The 19,709-nt window shown below is 39.0% G+C and overlaps 1 protein-coding gene across 6 annotated transcripts in view; it reads left to right on the top strand.

Annotated features, from left to right (window-relative positions):
• The window catches only part of LOC135484373 (homeobox protein Meis1-like), a 184,251-nt gene that overhangs the window by 40,800 nt on the left and 123,742 nt on the right, over positions 1-19,709 (top strand). For 4 of the 6 annotated variants that reach the window (XM_064765765.1, XM_064765767.1, XM_064765766.1 and 1 more), the window contains one exon: positions 5,372-5,467. The exons of the other annotated variants lie outside the window; for them this stretch is intronic. In XM_064765765.1, coding sequence (XP_064621835.1) covers positions 5,372-5,467 — 96 coding nt within the window. The remainder of the gene's footprint in view (positions 1-5,371; positions 5,468-19,709) is intronic. 6 annotated transcript variants of the gene reach the window in all.

Here is a 19,709-nt window from a genome sequence, read left to right as displayed (position 1 = left end):
TTGTCGTTTCACCGCACTCTTGTGATCCATCTGCTATTCAAGGAAGCCGCTTACACAATAAGGTCATGATGGAAAGTTGTAATCTGACCCCTGTGGTCATCGCTTCAGAAGATGCAAGATTTTTCGCCATTATGTTTCAAACGCTCTTTACTTGTGTCCAACCAGTAAGGTTTAAAACAGCACCATGTTTTGTCATGTGATCGAGGGCTCTCGTCTGCTCTTGAAGTGAGTAAAACATGACAGCACATCAGCTCCTTAATAATTATGATCAAAGGTTCTGAAATGATTGACAAAAATCGACGTCAGCTCTCCTTGAACTGCTCTTCGATGTTTAAAAACCATGTGCAAGAGTCACCTTGCCTTTAGGAATGGCCTCTGTTGACTTCTCCTCTGAGCAGACGACCACATTGTTGACGTCTGCTACAGATGCTTCAAGTTGTTATTCTTTCCCTAATCCGTTCAATAAACTGCCCTAGCCATGAACAGCCATTCTCATTCCTTATGACCCGGAGTCAAATATCATATTTTGTTCGTCATATCTACCGGTCATTCACCCATCACGCCTACCAAAAAGTACCCCTGAGAGACATGTGATTCAGTCTCACATGCCGAGGAGTTGCATAGCCCTGGCTCGAGGTTGCCTAATGCAATCTACAGAAACTTGTCACTCACCCTCCGCGCATGCCAAGGAGTTTCTCCCCGTCATAATTCTGCTGATCCATCATTCTTGATGCAGATTTTAATCATGGATGAATTTATAATTGGACACGTAATTCGATTGTCCTCTCTAAGGAACTGTCAATTCGTTCTTTGATCTATGGTCATATGACCTGATCGAGGATCGTTCCCGGCTGATATTCAATCTGGGAGATGAATTACTGCTGCATGTCTCGAACCTATTTTCCAGAAGAGGTGGGAGAGGGCATGCATTTTTATCATCGAATATGTGCTTTTTCATAGAGAAGTTCGATTCAGGGCACTTATTGAGTTGCTTCCCCTTGAGAGCTCCACCAATCAGGCTGAGTTGCTGATTGGTTCAAGTTCAATTAGATGAATGCTGCATTTCCTGGTAGACCTAGTTCATGCCAAAACGACAACTTTATCTACTTAAAGATAGTTCTGAAACTCAAAACCTGTTCATCACATAACCTTTGGACAGAATATATAAATAAATATATCGATGTATCGATGCAAGGTACTGCAGAGATACTGTTTGCTACGTCCAGGCAATGACTGCCCTACTCGGCATGTTCAGTGCCAAATTGCATTGAAAATGTCCACACAGTCGCTATGCACTTAATTCATTTTCAGGCAATAAAAACATCATTCCGTTACCTATTTCTCCTGAGATCATTCTACCTAATTTACCAGGAGTAAAAATATTAATTGCCGATAGATATAGCGGCTATGGTACTCCGATTAATGAAGAAATGGACTTGGGTTGCCTCGTTAAAGGCATTAGGCTGGACCATGACAAAGCTGATTGAGCTTTATGGCTAAAAGCTAAACATTGTTTAGAATATTGCATACGTATTTGACCATCAAATTAGCATGGAGGTTCAAGTGATGGACCAGAAGCTAAACTCTGCATCACTTGTATTTGACCTTCAAATGGATATAAAGGCTGAAGTGATGGACTAAAAGCTAAACACTGTTTGGAATGGCATGCATTTGACCTTCATATTGAATTGAGGCTGTGGTTCTTCCAGTAATGAATTCCATTTTCGGTTATCAAAATGTCCTGGTCAAAACTATGAAGTATCAATATCTCAGCTCTGGTAGGAGCTGGGAATGGTCCTCCCGTCAACGATGGAGGCAATGGGGTCAAGCAATTAGTAATTGTTGGTACTCTCTTCTGTGCGATAGGACCAAAATGAAAGTTCCTTACTCCGAAATGCCTGCTTATAATCCCAACTGGTGTGTCTGAATTGTTTGCCCGTTAGGCCGAAATAGCCTATGAAATGCCATTAGATGTGTGTTACGCCAATAGTGGGAGTTATCAGATGAAAGCGAAACATTCATTTCGCCATTAACCCTCAGATAGTGCTAGTCAATTAGGCCAGCAGCGTTCAGTTGCGGAGTTAGTTGATTGCGCGTAATGACCTATCTAGAGTTTTCGTCCAATCGTATGATTGTGCACCAATGCCACTCTCGGGATAGACTTCTCATTATAGTAGCATGCCTTTATGGATTGAAATTAATCACTCCAATGGCTGTATCCTTTGATCGGCGTGCGCTGGTCGCGGTCTTCATGAGTTACAGCCTAGTGATTTCACCAGCGAGCCAGACCATTTTCTTGCGAGCGTCCATTTCTAATTCAGTTACAAACACATAATTTAATTCGTAATCACTCCACTAAAAATAGCCTCGTGCATGCTGCAGAATGGCTAGTTCGCATGTTCATGCACTATCGGGCCATTTGCAATAAGTGAATGGCCGCATTGCCAATGAAAATTTTGCATGTCGATGAAATTTTTTAAGTCAGATAGGAAATTTTTGAAAAATTGTGCATCAGTTCTGATACATGCTAACGGTATCGTAGGCATGCGTCATCTGCTTGTGAAGTTTCCGCCAAATCGTATGGTTAATGTCTTAGAATAAAAACAAATCAGTTGTAATTGCAAAGAAGATTCTGAGAGGACTACTGAGTATCAACCAATCCTGTTTATTGTGGTATATCATCATTTATTATAAATTGACGATAAATAGTTTTTGCTTCTTAATTGCATGGGCATTGGAACATCTTGGCTGAGAATTGCTTTTGTGGTAATTGTGTTATAAATGTAGTATTAAGGTGGTCGTAAAATCGGTGTTTCAGTTTCTTGTCTGTGAAATATATCATAATTTGAGCAGATTGCCGACGTTGTGTGCGAGAAGTGAGAAGCAGGAGACATGTTCCTTTTCATTTGACCAGAGGTTTACCGGAAGTGCTGTGCGTTTTACAAATAAAGTGCATTGAGGTACACGTATCTGCCAGGCATACAGTGAAAAAACCTTAACAGTTTTAACAGAAAAGGGAGTACGGATGCCAAAAATGGGTAGTAAGTTCCTGATATTATCAAGTATGTATGTAGATGGCTTCAGGTAAACCCAGGGCAATGCAACCTTAAAAGATGTCGGGGAACTGTGCATGCATTGCTGCATATGACTTTCTTACCAAGTTGACGAGGAAAAGCTTAGGAAGTTGAAGTTGTGGAATTGGCCCCATCCAGATGAGACAGGTCCACGTGGCTATTGGCTGGAGAATCTGGAGTACCTCGGTGCACATGGCGATGAATAGGAAAAGGATAGCACTATTGTCGACTAATCAGTTTGCGTGACTTCAGCCGCTATCTGGAGAGGTGATTTGTTCCCTAATAGTGCTTCGATGCTTTCTCCCACTACGGCAATAGATAGACGTTCTATATGATTTTGATTAAAATGAGAAGAATAGCGTATACGATGATAATCAATTGGTGAACAGGAAGAGATGCTAACAAGGTGATCGGATCATTCACTCTGGCATGACCCCTGCCCCCCTCGACAAGGGACCTTCTTATCTAACCTAAATCCATTAAGATACAATAACTTGGAGAGGAGCATTAGCATGAATGTGCCCTATTCACCAATTACTGCTAATATCCATAATTATTTTTTGCTAAATTTCGTTAATACTGAGCCTCTTGGAGGGGAATAATCGAATTGCTACCTAACATCTGGTGTGCAGGATGGCTACAGAATCATTTTCCTTAAGGGTAATATCCAGTCTTCTTGATTCTCGGAATTTTTCAAATTAAGCTAATTCAATTTATATGGATACAGTGAGCAATAATAAAGGGTCTTGCCGCAACAATCGGCCTCACAGTATGGCACAAATTCTGAAATTTCATTCACCAATGTTTGCTGTTATTGCATTTTCATATTTTGCCTCGGTGCGCTATTCTTATTGAGTTAGCGTCCACAATGCGAGTCTTTGTCCCTCGCCAAGCTCCGCAACATTTAGTGGTGTTTTCAATGAAAACATCGAAGACAAGGACGTATTGGATTAATGATTAGGTTGAATAATAGGGGGATCCTAGTGTGGTCAGTAAGGTAATGACTATATCCGCCACGTCATATTGTGGCATTGAGAGACCATGTTCTTGGGAGGAGTCGTGCAATATCAGATATGGTCACTTTCGGATTCTGTGATCTATCATGGCAACAGAAAACATCTAGTTTGATGATGAAACACTTCTTGAAAAAGTCCTTGACTCATTTGCCTCAGAAGTTCCTCTAACTACAAGAATAAGGGATGAGGATATCAAAATCGGTGTATATATGAACTCAAATGGTGTGATTTGAACAATCATAGGCATTCGTTCTTCGATGTTATGCGTAATAGCAGGCAGTGTGCACCATCTCGGTGTCCCACATACTTCACCAAACTGGCCTCAATCCAGGCTTCTCTTGTTCCCACTCCTGTTGACTAGGGCCTCCAGTTTTGTCTGTTTCGCCTGTAGACCATCCAGGTGTCAATTTTCCCACCTCGGTAGATATCATGATCGTCTGCGACAAGAATTCCAATGAGATGCCGTGATATCAAACGAGGGTCCTTCCTTGCATGTTGAGGAGCTGTTGATTCGGTTCGTTCTCTCTGATTGGTAGTTTGGCGCAAACTGGCAGGTGGTTGTTTTATCGCAATTGTGTTGACCAGGTTGTTCACATGCATATTGCGGTTTTTAGCTTGATCAGGATTAGATTACTTTTGAACACACCATATTTTGTCAAACAGAATCTTAACACCAAAGGTTGGGATTCCTGGTAGGTGTTGAATTAGTGACCATTTTGCAATGTAAATCATTGTCATATTTCGAGACTAAAGACATATTAAAGACCCCAGTTGCCAATAAAAGGAGGCTGAATATAGTTAGCCTGACATTCACTCCTTGAGCACCACAGGTAAAAGTTCTCATAGTGCATAAGCCTTAGGCATTATGATACTATGCATTGGTATACATATCGCTTTGGCTGTTAATTTGTTTCAGATTTGGTTCTTAAAGGTTGGTTTCTGGTTTGTAGGCTTGTAGTAGTTTTGCTGACAATAATATGCAATTTTAAAAACGCCATCACAATGTTGCTCAAACTTGAAACAACATTAATAATGCACACCTAGATTAATCTTAAGTAGTATCTTGATGAGCATGACAAACATAGTAAACTACTAAATGTAAGATTTTCTTGTTGAAAATTTCTATTTTTTTCTCAGAAGCATATTGAATTTGAACTTTCTCGTAGATTTGCTCAGCTCAACATTTTTGTGCATGAACTTATCCTGTATATAACTGATATAAACACCTCTGATAATTTGGCTCTGCAACTGGCCTCACACAAAGTTTTTTCACATTTGTAGTTGACTGCGGATGCCAAGGGTCGGACCCCCCTGTTGTCCCTTTACACGTGGATGGCACACGGAGGACCCAGCGCTCAACCTCCCCACCATATTGAGGTCAGTTCCAGCTAGTTGTAGTTCAGACTGTTGTAGACTTACTACCCAAGTCCTCATGTTAATAATGGATTAGTAGTAGATACGGACTTCTAATCGTAATCGTACAACCAACACGGACTCGACTTAGCCATGTTGTACAGTAGACGCTACAAGCCTATGAACAATCTCTTGCATGAACAGTAGGGCTTGTGTGCTGACATTCTCATCTTTGGACTTAGCTAATCTCATCGAATAATCATTGTGTTCTACTAAACTTATACCAGGGACCAGCAATGAAATCTGTGAAATATGCATTTCTGTTTGTAATCGCTTGTAAAAGATTTGTATGTCAGATGTGTTTTCCATCTATTTTCTCGCCAAAATGGCAAATTAATCACTTAAGATGAAAGTGGTTTTCCTAAATGTGTATTGCAAAGTCACTCATGGAGTTGATTAAAAGAAGTCAAACTTTGCCATTGCTTAAGCTATTGGTCACAGTTCATACAATTGCTTAAGCTATTGTATTATGCCATTAAGTGATGCTTAAGTCACAGTTCTTACCTTGGCTTAAGTTATGCTACTAGTGATGTTTAAGTCACAGTTCTTACCTTGGCTTAAGTTATGCTACTGGTGATGCTTAAGTCACAGTTCTTAACTTGGCTTAAGTTATGCTACTGGTGATGCTTAAGTCACAGTTCTTAACTTGGCTTAAGCTGCAAATACTTAAGTGACTAATAATTGGCCTCAATTGTGAATTTTGATTCAGAATGCTCGTTTTATTTCGACTTTCATTGTTGGTTCCAATATTGTATTTGAAATGTTACCCTAGTCTGTGGTGCTGTTCATCTCTGATGTGCAATATTCACTGAAAATATGGAGGATTCTGAAAGTATTGCTGGACAGGTTTGTAGTGTGAATTTCTTTAATTTCAATCGGATTATTTGATATTCAGATGTTCTGAACTCACAGCATGGATTGGAATTGTGTGAATTTGAATATTTCAGTGATTTATTGTGCAAACTTAAGTACTAAATGTACATGTTCTAAAACTTGTTATACACCTAACGTCAGAAACTATACATGTACTTCAGTGACTTTAGTATATACTTAAGTCACTTAGGTAAAATATGTCCTTCAGTCATACTTCATTCAGTTAAGTCAAAAGTGCTTAGATTGTGCTTTAGTCTTAATTCTAACTTTGTCAAAGTAATGAATTATATACCATAACTGGTAGTAAAACCTTTGGAATTCAGCATCATTGTATTGCTTTATCATTTGCTTATCGACATTCAGTCACAAAGAATAGATTTTCACTTTAAAAGTGTACTTGATTTGACCGTTTGTAACTGATTTGATTGGAATCCATCTCCTTTGATCCTTTCCCCATTGACATCCCGAAGGGTTAATCTAGAACATTAGAAAGGATGCTCCATTCTTTATTGGTATCAATTGTAACTGAATGGCTTGCCAACTTCCCCATCGCTGGCTCCTCACCAATTCCATTTGCCATTCACCGTACCCAAGGGGGCATTTAGCAGCTATCTAATTCAAGCCCATCTTCAAAATTGCAATAATCTAACTTGAATATTCTCGACTGGTCCCATGGTTTTTCGTTTCCTCATCCATTTTCGGTTGGAAATCTGACTCGGAGGTTTAAAATTCGCTTTGAATAGATTGATTGCGATGGGATGGGGTTTATCATTGATGGGTTGTTCGTGGGTACTACCCACACCAACGCGTAGTTCATCCCGCTTGTCTCTCATCTTTTGTACTCTGTGTATCGTCTTTCGAGATTTTAGATAATGTAAAAAATGACCGGTGATAGCGCTTTGTAAATTCGATACTTTACTGCCCCTTATCTGAGAATCTGTAGTGGGAGGGTTGTTTTATTTTGGTTGTTAGAGTATTTATAGGTTTGGAGTTCTTCTGGATATTGTAGTGTCTGGTCCGAAGCACCCATTGCATGTATATCAAGGTTGGGCTGGGATTGGTAATTAATGACAATGATGATTAATGATGGGTAGAGCTATGATACATGAGTATTGTTGCAGGATGCAGTAACTGTGCATCTGATTGAAGTCTCCATTCAGTGCTGCAGGTGTGGAGTGCCGAACATCCATGACAAAATTATCTGAATTGTGATGTTGATGTTAAATTTTCTCAATATATGGCATTTGGTGACACGTTTTGATGGCATAAATTTTTGCTTCCTATAATATTTGTCATATTTATAGATTCCATGACTTGATTGTACAGATATATTTATCCAACTAATTATATAACAAGCCCTGCTATACTTGGACTGTTGTCCAATTTATTTGATCAGACAGCCTAGTTCATAAAATTACAATGCCACAAATTTTTTTTGGCAAATCACTCAAATAAAGAGGTGCAAAACTTAGGCAGTTTGCAGTACCAAGTAATCTTTAGAAGTCTTTTCTGCTCATCTGCTACCAACCCCTGCATCGTGCTAATTACTGTAGCAAACCTTAATGCATCATTACTCTGTGCCGTGTAAGACAATATGCGGAAAGCCGTCTTGCCGTTTGTGATCTTTAGTTAGTCAATAAAAACAAAATCTGAGCCGGGAAAGCACGATTTGTGTTTTCAATCGCTTACTGAACCATGTGGTGCAGACGTTAGCGGTGCTAATTGGTAAGAATAGAAGTTTTTGAAATTTTCATGCTGAAATTTTTACCTTGATGGAGCCTGCTCTACACACGTTTTGGAGTTTGGAGGTCGGAACTAAGTATCAATGTATTTTTGACATCGATGGCTGATTTTAAAGCAATGACTGGATTAGTAATTACCAACAATGCTTTTCTTAGTTCAGTATCTGACATTGAGAAGAGAAAACAACAAATGCCAAGTTTATGCAGATTTTAAATATAGGTGCATTTGGTCCTTGATGGAGTCATTCTGCTTCCAATTTCCACTTTCATGAAGTGAGAAGAGATGGTAACTTTTAGATATGAGCTGATTGTTTGATCCACTTGGCTAATTTCCATTTCTAACATGCATTTAGTTTGTTTTATAAAACGTTGGTGTATTTGCAGAATTTCATTGAACTATAGGTAATGACGGTTAATGATATTATTGGTACATTTAAAGTGGGGTTTATTCTACTTTTGGATGTGTTTTGATGTCACTTAAAACATGAAGGATAATGTGAAGCCAATCTGTCGCTAAGTTCAAAAAGGTGAGTGTCCGAATTCTGTTGCATATCAGAAGTTTTTGCTAAGGAACAAATTATGACAGCCTGGAAGTTTCATTTGGAACACGGCATCGTAGTTGAATTGAGAAAGTTTGGCAAGGAAGCGTCAATTACTAGAGAATCTTACACAATTTCCCATCTCCATTACAACATAATGGGATGAAGCCGTAGAATGCTGAGAAATAATGGTTGAGCAGCCGTATATCTGCTTATTACAGCCAAGAGGAATATCTGGCAAGACTTCCACTATTAGCCAAGTAGCTTTGAAGTTTCCCCGCAATAATTTGCTGATTTCTTGGTCCTGTGTCTGACTATCTCCCCAAAGAACCCAAAGGCAGTGGCCATAACTTCATACCAGATGCACAGCAGAAAGATCCAGGGTCTGGGCCAAAGGGTGGGTGTATTGGGTATGTGCAGCTAAAATTGCTCATCCATGATTAGGATTTCCTCTTGAAATATATGTTCTTCAGTTCCTCTTGAAAAAGTTGACCACTTGGCATGTAGGTGATGTGCTATTACATGCTGTTTTGAGCATTTTGTGCCATAAAAAAGAGCCATGACAAGTTTTACTTCTACTCCAGGATTCATAATCGAGGTATAGTCTGTTTTGTTTATGTGTAGCTTTCGATGAAATCTTGACCTCAATGCAAAACTTCAAAGTCCCTGATAATTATGAAGGTTGTTGGGAGTGTTTTATTCGTGTCAAAGTTTGCATTCCAGTTTGAATTGGTGCTATGGCGTCCAATGTCCAAGAAAGTATTTGTGTTTGGGGGGCGGGGGTTCCGAGTTATGTTTAAATGATATGACTATGACTATCTTATATTCTCTACATATGTCCCCATAATATGAATCTGACCTGTACCCAGGAGCTCCCTAAGGCTCCAGCACCATCCACAATCACTGTGGACCCCGCCTTATGAGCCATGCAACGTCGGTGTCACTGTCATACCCGAACCATGAACACAATGCAATAAAATGAGAAGTTTAAGCTTAAAATTTCAGTTGTCTTAAAATTTTCTTCTGGGACCAACTTTGTTAATAAAAAAGTGATGAAGAGGAAAGTTATCACCGGTAATTGATTCTCTGGTTCTTAACAACTTTATCAGAGTTTTCAAGCCACAAAAGTGCCGTGCAAACGAGCAATTCTTGTCACTGCAACCTGCAACAGTTATCACTGCATTGATAAAAAGATAGTTCATCTGCAGGCAACGCTGGTACTTGTTTGGCTGCAGAATCTCGTGTTTGCAGGGTGCTTTAAGGCCAACTGCTAAAATACTTGTACTAATGTATCTTCTATGATATTGTGCTAGAACATATACATACTTATAATATGTGCTGTGTGCAATGTATATTTTCCCAGTAGATGTCTCTATCAGCTTTCCCCTTGTTTGGGCTATTTGTTTGAAATTGAAATACAGTGAAACCCCGGTGACACGACCACTTTCAGCTACAGTGGAACCACAGTCGGGGTTCCGGGGTTCCACTGCAGTAAAAAAAAAACTTGGGTTTGCTGAAAGAGACGAAATTGAATTGGGTTTGCTGATAGACGTGTTCTATTGTATATAATGGCATTATATGTTATGTAATATCTAAGTACGAATGGAAAAAAAATTATGATAGCATTTTTAACATTATGTCATTAGTGTACAGTTTAGGTGTTAGATGGTGTATCATCTAAATTATGAATAATATTTCATGTGATAATACATATTGTATCATGTAATCGATTAAGATTTGAAATTACATGTATTATATGTAATATGATATATGTAATAGGGCAGACTGTTTATAGGTTCTTTACTTTTTGGTAAAGATCTGATACTTTGCACTATGTGATAGTGCTGGTCAAAAGTAATAGCCCTCTACTATTTCACAATAACTGTAAACTACATGTTTGGGATTTTTGTGGCACTTTTGACCGGTATTCTAATATCACAAAATTAAATGGTCTCGATACTAGGAAGATTAGAGCTTTTACTTTTTTCTCGAAAAATGTATCATATCATTAAATATGATTAAAAAAAAACAATGGCCTGTGCAGCGCCTTGTCTATGTAATAAGACATTATAATACTGCATGCATTTATCGTCAATTAAAAATTGTAGTTAAAACTACTCTTCAACTTTGTAAGTTAAATAAAAGAAACATTTCTCAAATGACTTTTGTTTTTTCTGATTCGCAGGGTTTTGGGCGGTTGAAATTTTGATCTTTTGCGTGTTTTCATCTGTGATGTTGTCACTGTGATAAAACCAAGTGTTTTCCCCTGGTTCCTACATTTTAAATCTTGAACTTAATAGCGTGTTAATTGTTGTGAATTTGATAAGATATTAGGTGTAGTTGTGTTTCACATTCCAGTGTCCTTGCCTAATACAGACGAAGCTTGATGCATACACTGTTCTAAAATGGTAGGCGGGACTGATCTACTCATCTTAAGAAAAACGAAACTAAGAAGCAAGTTCCCTGTTAAAGTTACACAGCAGTGGTTTTTGAGGCTAATACCCAGTGATTCTTCTCTATACTGGGAAATAGGGTCAGTTAAATTCAGCTCTGTTTAGTACGGTATTTCATGTGGCCTACCAGTGTTTAGTCATGCTCTGAGAACGCTTCATGCCACAATCTTTTCAAGCTTCATGATGGATCACCAAGACATCACAGGTGGAACCACGATTATGACAAGAGTGTCAAAGGCTCACCCTGGCCACCACAGTGTACATGGGACACTCAGTGCTGTTACCGAGGTAGCGCCTCATTTACATATTCATGAGTGTAATTTGTTGCCGGGGAACCCTATCATATGCAAACTCTCGACGGCGGCGACTTTTGAAGGATGAATGTATTTTGCATTTTAATTCTGCCTGATGATGTGATGGATGACCAAGACGAATTCTCAAGACAGGCGACATCTTTGAAACATTGTTTGTCCCTTCCATCCTGAATATCCATACCTATTTCTGTTGTCTAATTGTGGCAAAACAAAATCTCCGCATTGTTCGAACTGGTACTGGTACATACATGTATAGCAGTATGGGTCGACCCAACATTTCCGTCCCAAACAATCTTGACCAGGTCACCCATCCCTTCCATAATTTGAACATTTAGAGCCCAAAAATAGTATGAAAAATGCGTACCAAAGAGTGTACCCTGAAATTATAAGGTCGATCAGAATTTAAAGGTATTGATCAAAAGCTTGATCTGTCCCTGAGAAGCTTCAGCACCCCGGTCATTTAGAAGCTTATTCTTACTGAACAAATTCTTAGGGAAAAGTCCCCGTGCTCCCAAACCCTGGCTTGCTGTTCCCCTGGAAAAAGGAAGCTTCTTCCTCCATTTGTGCCTTCACAGGACCCAGAAGATAACCAAGACCCTGGAAAGCATTGCCCTGATGTTACAAGCAAACTCGAGCAGAGATGGTAGCCGACGATAACTGGAGAGGATGAGCCGAGGACCAGTTTCTGGACTGTCCAAGAAAATCATGTTGGTATGACCTCGTACCCAGGGTATGTAATCCTGCCAAGAGGCTAGAGCTCCTAGGTGTGAGGTAAGACCAACATCATTTTCTTGACAGGTTATTTTTTCACTTGAAGGGAATGTGTCTGAAGATCATTTTGATCCTTTGATTCGTAACAAGTTCATTGATTGGATATTTCAGTTGCAATTGATAACTATTGACTAATCAGATTCCTTGATATATTTTTCCAAATGCTCTCTTTAGACACTATCTCTTTGAGTTCATTAGTGCATGATTTTTTGCTGAGGAATTTAAAGATGAAAATGGAATTGGGGTACAATTATGTACAGTCAAACCATTGATCAACCAAATATAATGTGTGGCAAAACTTTGTTTGCAAGGGAAATAGTCCATAGTAGAGATTGGAGAAAACTCCATGAACGACACTTTAAATGTTACTTCACAGGCTAAACTTTCCACTGCGACCTGTAAACTGCCCTGAATGGTCACACAGCATCTTCCACCAACTTATCCCCTGATGAATTTAGTCAATCACGACCCTGGCTCTTTATCCATGGTGACTTTGAAAGAGCCCCAGGACCCTGTGTCCACTCCAACTCCTTTGACCCTCCTTGATATTGTCCTGGGGGCACCCATGTGGAAAAGCCACAAATCCATCAGGTTAGGTACACAGGATGAGGTCCTGGTCCCCGGTGGAAATTTCAATGCATCCTCTCTAAATGAATTATTTAAATAAATATAGCACATTGTCCACTGGTGTAATTTTAAAATTTTGACACAGAAGATTAGACAAAGTCGCTCTTGAACACCGGTTTTGTTGTGCCCCATATTTGTAGCAAGAATCTTCCAAGCTTTTGTCCGCTATTGTGGTGCATTTTGTATAGAACCAAAACACATTATGTTTGGTATTGAAGCCCAGTTAACTTTGCTGAGATGCTGCAGGAAGTCACAGCCTCCATTGGTCCATAGATCATCTTTTCTCCACAATGTGGCCCAAGCGCTGCAAACCTTTTCAATGCTCAGCTGCCCGTCCCACAGAAACTTCAACCAAAGAACATCGCCGTTTTCAAGAAGGCGCCTTTTCAAATCCTGCACAATAAAAGTGAAACAAGGTTTTGTTCTATTTAGATCCATGTTTCAAATGGATGTATCTTATCAATTGTTAACCCATTGCGACATAGGTACCGATGTAAACTACTGTATTTTCAGAGCACCCAACATGTAAGTGACACAATGTGCTTGCCTCCGATAGATAATTTTCCATGAAAACCTATGTTGTTTTGGTTCAGAAACTCAACTCCATAGTCCTTTTGGAGTTTTTAATGATCACACAAAAAGTCGGCCTGGATGTATGTAATTAAGTTGAAATGATCGTTATACAAAAAGCACATTCAATTTTGCAAAGTTGTTTCAATTTGTGATCTTCACCTCAACAATGGCCTTGTTTCACTGTTTCTGGGGCACATCAAGATAAAAATCATGATTCGGACAGTAAAAACGTATTTTGTTATTTTGCCGTTACAAACATTTTTAACTGTTGTGCTATTCTTAGCGGCAAAACCGGCATTTAATTAGACTTCAGCAGTAACACCATGGACTTGAGGTCATGTTATAGGCTTTTGTTAAAAGTGATATATAACTTAGTTGGTATGGGAGATGCACTCCAGTTTCACTGATGTAAGACCGATTTATAAAGTATTATAAATAAACATAGGTCAAGCTGACATCATGACCATTGGACAAGTTGGTCTCGCAAACACATTGTCTATCCAAATTGAACTTAAATGGCTTTGAATGACAAGGTGGGTTCAAGGGAGAGAAGATATTGAAATTAAACAAATGTTCACTTCATTAATTAACTTGATCCCCTACTATAAGTTTGACATAAAAAAAATCAAACTTTTTTCTCTCTCAGAAGTTTTTGTGTTTTTTGTGCAATGTGGTGACTCTCTAATCTTATTCATGCGTCCCAGTTGTGGCTCTCATTTGCTCTCCGTTCTTCCTTTTCTCCTTCACAATATTCTTCCTGGCCGCTTTGTTGCTCCGCACAAAATAAGTTGGAGGAGGTTAATTGGATAAAAATAACGAAATGGATCCAAAAATAAATCCATGGTGCTGGTCACAAAAAATCCTTTGTCGCTGCCCGATGAAATCCCAGTGGTATGGTGAGACGATTCTTCCGCATCTTCAGTTTTGTCCAAACAATTAAAGTTGCTATTTCCCCTGAGAGAGGGGATGCTGAAAGATGAAATCTCAAGCCGTCTGCAAGCGTGTGTTTGTTTTTTCAGCCAGTTTGCAGTTTTCATAAGTAATCGTTCGAGGCCTCAAACAAGATCTGGGTGGGAAAAACAACAGAAACTGTATTCTTTGAATTCAGTAATTATCGATTGTTAAAGAGGAGTAAAATTGTCAGGCGAGGGTTTAAGGTGGGAGATATTGGAACATGTGGCGTGACTCTCAATTGGGATCTATAAAAATGCCATTCGAAAAAACAGGCGGATGATTTTCGGTTTGTTGGCTTGACAGGTTGTCATAGGAAGAATGGATCATCGAGAAAAGACAAGGAAATCGCTAATTATCATGACAGGGGACGGATTTTCGGTGAAACTTTGAAGATTTTGGCAGCTTGGCGGCCAGCTTATGCATCGACAAAGCTTTTATTGGTTTGAGACTGACAGGGTCACTATTCTTGTTCAATTGGTGATGACATTTTGACAGGCGTTTATAAAGAAACATCATATTACCCTGTGTGAAGTTCACAACTGATCTAAAAGGGATCTTGACTCCACACAGATAAACTCGTGACAAATTATTAGAAAATTGCCCGGACCTGCCATTCAGTATAAAACACACTGTAGTGAAAATGGGAGGTTTTGCTTCCTAATTTGTTGTGACTGGTGTATTTTCTGTTTTGACAGTTTGACAGTTTGGAGAAAAACATCCCAGGCAGGGTCACATGTGATGTGCTTCCTCATTATTCATCATGTACGTCCTTTGTGCAGCAAACATCTTTTTCAAAGCGCATTATTTGTAATGAATTTCAAAATAATTTGCTTTAAATGACATATCTGACAAGTAGTAACAACTAAGGGAGGTCTGTTCATTATTGGCCTGACACTGAGAATGAATTAGGGTAACCACAAATCATTATAATTGCCCTCTGCTTCCTGGCATTAACCCTTAAACGATTGTCATCTCACTTTCCTAGTTTTAAATGGTCACAACAGATAAATCATCCTTCCGCTTTCTGTGATTTGTGTTCCTTAGAGACATCCCAACATGCATCATAATCCCAACAGCCAAAATATTGAATTTGTTCTTAAATGATGGGGCCTCATGATTCATTGCCCTGTTTCAGGACAACAAAATGTCTAATTGTGCAATGAATTCCTTTGCATCCTCCCATAGCAGGCCTTCCTAAGACATTCAATGGTTGTGTTGGTGGTTTAGAAAATGCCTCCTTGTCTGGGAGGATGCCTTTGCTGGTCTCATAAGATCCCATGGAAACGACCAAGGAAAAAAAATATCTGAACTTTTTTGTGCCAGCAACGTGGTGATTTTCATCAAAATTGTGAAGTCAACCTAGAGCCAGTGACCTACCCATTTTCTCGGTGCAAAACTGTTTTGATAAACCATTCGATGCATGTTGAACCATGCGAAAGAACCTTATGAATTTTTTCAATCTCAATTTTTTGTCCTTGAATACATTTTGAAATATGCTTGGGGTCACATGGGATTTTAGAAAAATTACAATGTAGTTAACTCAAGCAGACAGCTACTTCGCCTGGAACCTTTGGCATTTGAGAGAAAAAGGACGGAATCTACTAGTTTAACTCTTTGAAAGCCGGAATGATACAGTTTTATGCGGAGTTTAGCAGTTTGACTCTGATATTTGGCATAAATTTGCCTTGTCAGACTTCAGGCTAGTTTGCTTTCTCTATAGAATCATCTTCTCTTTCAACAGATCGAAAGGATGTCATCTCCCTTCCATGTTCTGAAAAGTTATTAGCTTCTTCCTCTGTTTGAAAAGTTGTCTGAATCTTCCATGTCTTGAAAGTCATCTGCTTCTTCTGTATCTAAAGAGTAATATTCTTCTTCGTTGGTAGTTTGGAAAGAAGTCTGCCTATGTGGTAGCTTGGAAAGTCAGCTGCTTCTTCCAAATTTTGAAATGTGTCTGCTTCTTCAGTTGCCAGACACTCATAGACTGTATCAAGTCGCAGTGCCTGATTTGAATCTAAAGAAATTCTAAAACTATTTCTCTTGGATTCTTCAGATGAATGCGGAAAGTGTGTTAAGTACTCGATCATGAGGTATTTCATCTGATAAGAAATGGCAAAGAAAGTCACATTGTGACCCCTTGCTGTGTTGAATATCGGTGCAATTGCATGACCTGCCGTTCCGCAGGTCAACATACATCCCATTACTAGCAAAAACTGCCTCCGTACCTGGTTTGACGCCACATCTTGAACGTGGAGTGACATTCGTGCAACAATGGCTACCCAGGGAGGTACGGTGAGAGGCGAAGATGGGGATAATTGTAAGAAAATGGGGGTTGGATCTGGGTGTTCGCAGACAAAACAGTATTGTGCCTGACCCAAAACATGTTTTAGTCAATTGAGAATAACTCTGTGTGGCGTGCATTGTGGATGAGGGGATCCGTCCCTCTCTGAGACCAGTCCTAGACATTGAATCTCTCGCTAACAATCATTTCAGGAAAATTTCAGCATCCAAGCAGCTGTCTATGAATCCCAAGAGACGAGGTTAATTATTTTTAACCTCTGACTTTGTTGAGTCTGAATATGGTATAGTTGGTTATATTTTATCTGATACCGCTTGTGTGACTTGTGTCGTTCTCCAGATGAAAGCTAAGAAGTCCTTTAGAATGGGCTATCTCTGATTCAGAATGGGACATCTCTAGTTAACGTGCTACGTATTGATGGGCGTGGAGTCCAGGTGAGAACGACTCTTAGTGGAATAATAAACTGAGATTTGATATCATCTTTTTATTTGTGATTATAACGAAGGGTACTTTTCTGAATGCGCATCATGCATTGCTTCTTAACAGTTGTTAGCGTGCACATTTGTTTAATATGTCTGGGGTCCTATGAGAAGAAAAAGAAAAAAACATCGGGTAAAATATGATATCATTATTATGATAAACTATTGACGAGTTGTCATCTCCCTGAAATTGATTTTTCAAGACAGTTTGTTTTTGTTACTTTTCATCAGAAACAAAAGAAGCCATGTGGGTGATTGTACACAGTTATATGGAAAAAATTCAAACGATTAAAGAAATTAAGTTAGTTAGTTCTTTTGGAAAATACTGGGGTCTTGTAAGGAGAATTTTGTTCAAGAACTTAAAAGCAACTTTAATCTTATCCTTTTGTGTTTTCCTTTTGATGATGGTAACATTAAAGGGAATTAAGATACACACAGATTTCAAGATTAGGATATTGGATGTATGGAATAAACTTTTTGATAAAAACCAATAAAAGTAGGATTTGAAAAAAAAAGCTTGGAAAAGCTTGTCCTGGTTTGTCAAAGTTAAACTGAATGACATTTTCATCTAATTGTCACATGGGTCAGAATATTCTAAAAACTTCAGCATTTGAACAAATTGCTTATTTATGACCATCAATATCGGAGTTCATTCGGTACTAAATTAGGTAGGCCTATGTTAAAAAACCATTAGACTTTCCCCTTTCATGATGATGTCAAAATGAAATTTGAATTTTGAGCAGGGTGATTTACTGCTGTTGGCTTATTGGTGTTATTTAAGTGTATTCTTACTGTGCACACAATGCATTTGGGTTTCCTTGTTGTGATTGTACATATTACCCATCATCACTCATATCTCATCCGACAGCCGCCTTTATTGCTCCTCAAAGAATCCCGTCCTAGACAAAGATTGTAATTTCTTAGTGGTGTTTGCATGAAAATATGCAGTTCATGATCTGCTGGCCTTCTGTATAAAAGCTTCGGTTAGAGAACAGTAACGCTTGGTGGCCGTTCTGATAAATTACCCACCCCAGAAATGACAGTATTGTCTGTTCCTGTCATCTTTTTTCAAGGCGACTTTGAAGACTACCGTACGTTTTGTTGCGAGGAACCGGAATGACTGTTCTGACAATGTCTGATTTTTTTCTTGCGGCTGTCCTCTCGTTTATGGTTTGGTGTCCAGGATAAATCATAGTGGACGTTTTTCTCTGACCATTGCATTGGCTAAATTAAGCACGCATATGCTGTCGATATGCAATTTGTATTGTCAGAAGTCGTCAATGCGCCAATTCAAGATGGCCGCTTGGCAATATACCCTATGGTTTGCAGTAAGCTCCGTACCACTTATTAGGACGAAAATTGATGTTTTTCCAACTTCTGCATTCATGCACTGTGGTGCCGAGAAAGTTCTTAGCCAATCTGTTAGAGTTTTGCAACCCAATGGAGAGACCAATTAGACCAGGTCTTGCCGCTCTCCGACCATTACATACAATGGACGTTTTTTTCTCAAGTAATTATCATGATAATGACCATTTTTTTTCTAACCCTTGTGCTATAATGCTGAAACGAATGGCTGGCTGTATTCGAGATTGTCTCTAATAAGTGTTGTTTCGTACAAGTCCGAGAACATCTCGGCTTCTCCACCAATTTGGCCAGAAGATGGAATTCTCGTTGTCACAATTATCACGATGATGAAGGACTTTCCTTGATGGACACCTCTAATTTCAAAGATCACGGGTCATCATGGTAAAAATTGGCAATTGCTTCTTACTGATTACAGAACCTAAGCATGGATGTAGCGATCAAGCATATTCTCATCTGGGTCTTTTATGGTACTTCCATTTGTCTTCCTTGGTTGATAAGGCGGTTGGCTGATCAGGGAGTTTTGAAGTGAATTCTTTGCAATGAAAAAGTAGGACTGAAAAGGACTAAGTTCTGCCTAGTTGGTTTGCATATTTAGAAACCGGAGTTGTCGTGATGGTGATTGACTGGTAAGGCTGATAAGCAATCGGCATCGACTAGATGAGATCACCAATTGGACCCCCTAGTTCCTACCTATCATCCCCTTTGACACTATTTTGTTCCCTCCAACCTTTTTCTCGGCACGTTCTTCTCATTTTAAGACCTGTCCTTCAAAATAGCTATTGTTTCTATATCTTGTCTATCTTCATTGTCTCACTTTATGATGATCATGGCCTTGGAAACTTTGCCTGTCAATTCACTAGTTCCTGCCACCTGACTGACTTCTCAAGGTGCAATAGGATTAGATTTCATTCGTCAAAAAAAGGCATTGTTTTGATTGGCAATTATGTGAAATCTGCTGTCATCTGTAGAAGATTTCAGAATTGAATTGAATTGGGACTCATTTGGTATTGTTCTCAGAAATTGTTAGCGCATCTTGAATGTTCAATATTTTGACCTTTTTACACAAATTTCAAGGTTGAGGTTGCCTTTATCAAAATGATAGGAGTGAATTGCACCCAGTCAAACATGCCAACTGTCTCGTTCAAGTCCAAAATGGTAATTGTTACAACCAACGAGGGTTGGAAATATTACAAATTTTCAATCTGTGTTGGACTTCAAGT

The sequence above is a fragment of the Lineus longissimus genome, chromosome 3, assembly GCF_910592395.1.
Source record: "Lineus longissimus chromosome 3, tnLinLong1.2, whole genome shotgun sequence".
NCBI classification, from domain to species: Eukaryota; Metazoa; Nemertea; class Pilidiophora; order Heteronemertea; family Lineidae; genus Lineus; species Lineus longissimus.
This window is presented reverse-complemented; position numbering and strand designations above follow the sequence as displayed.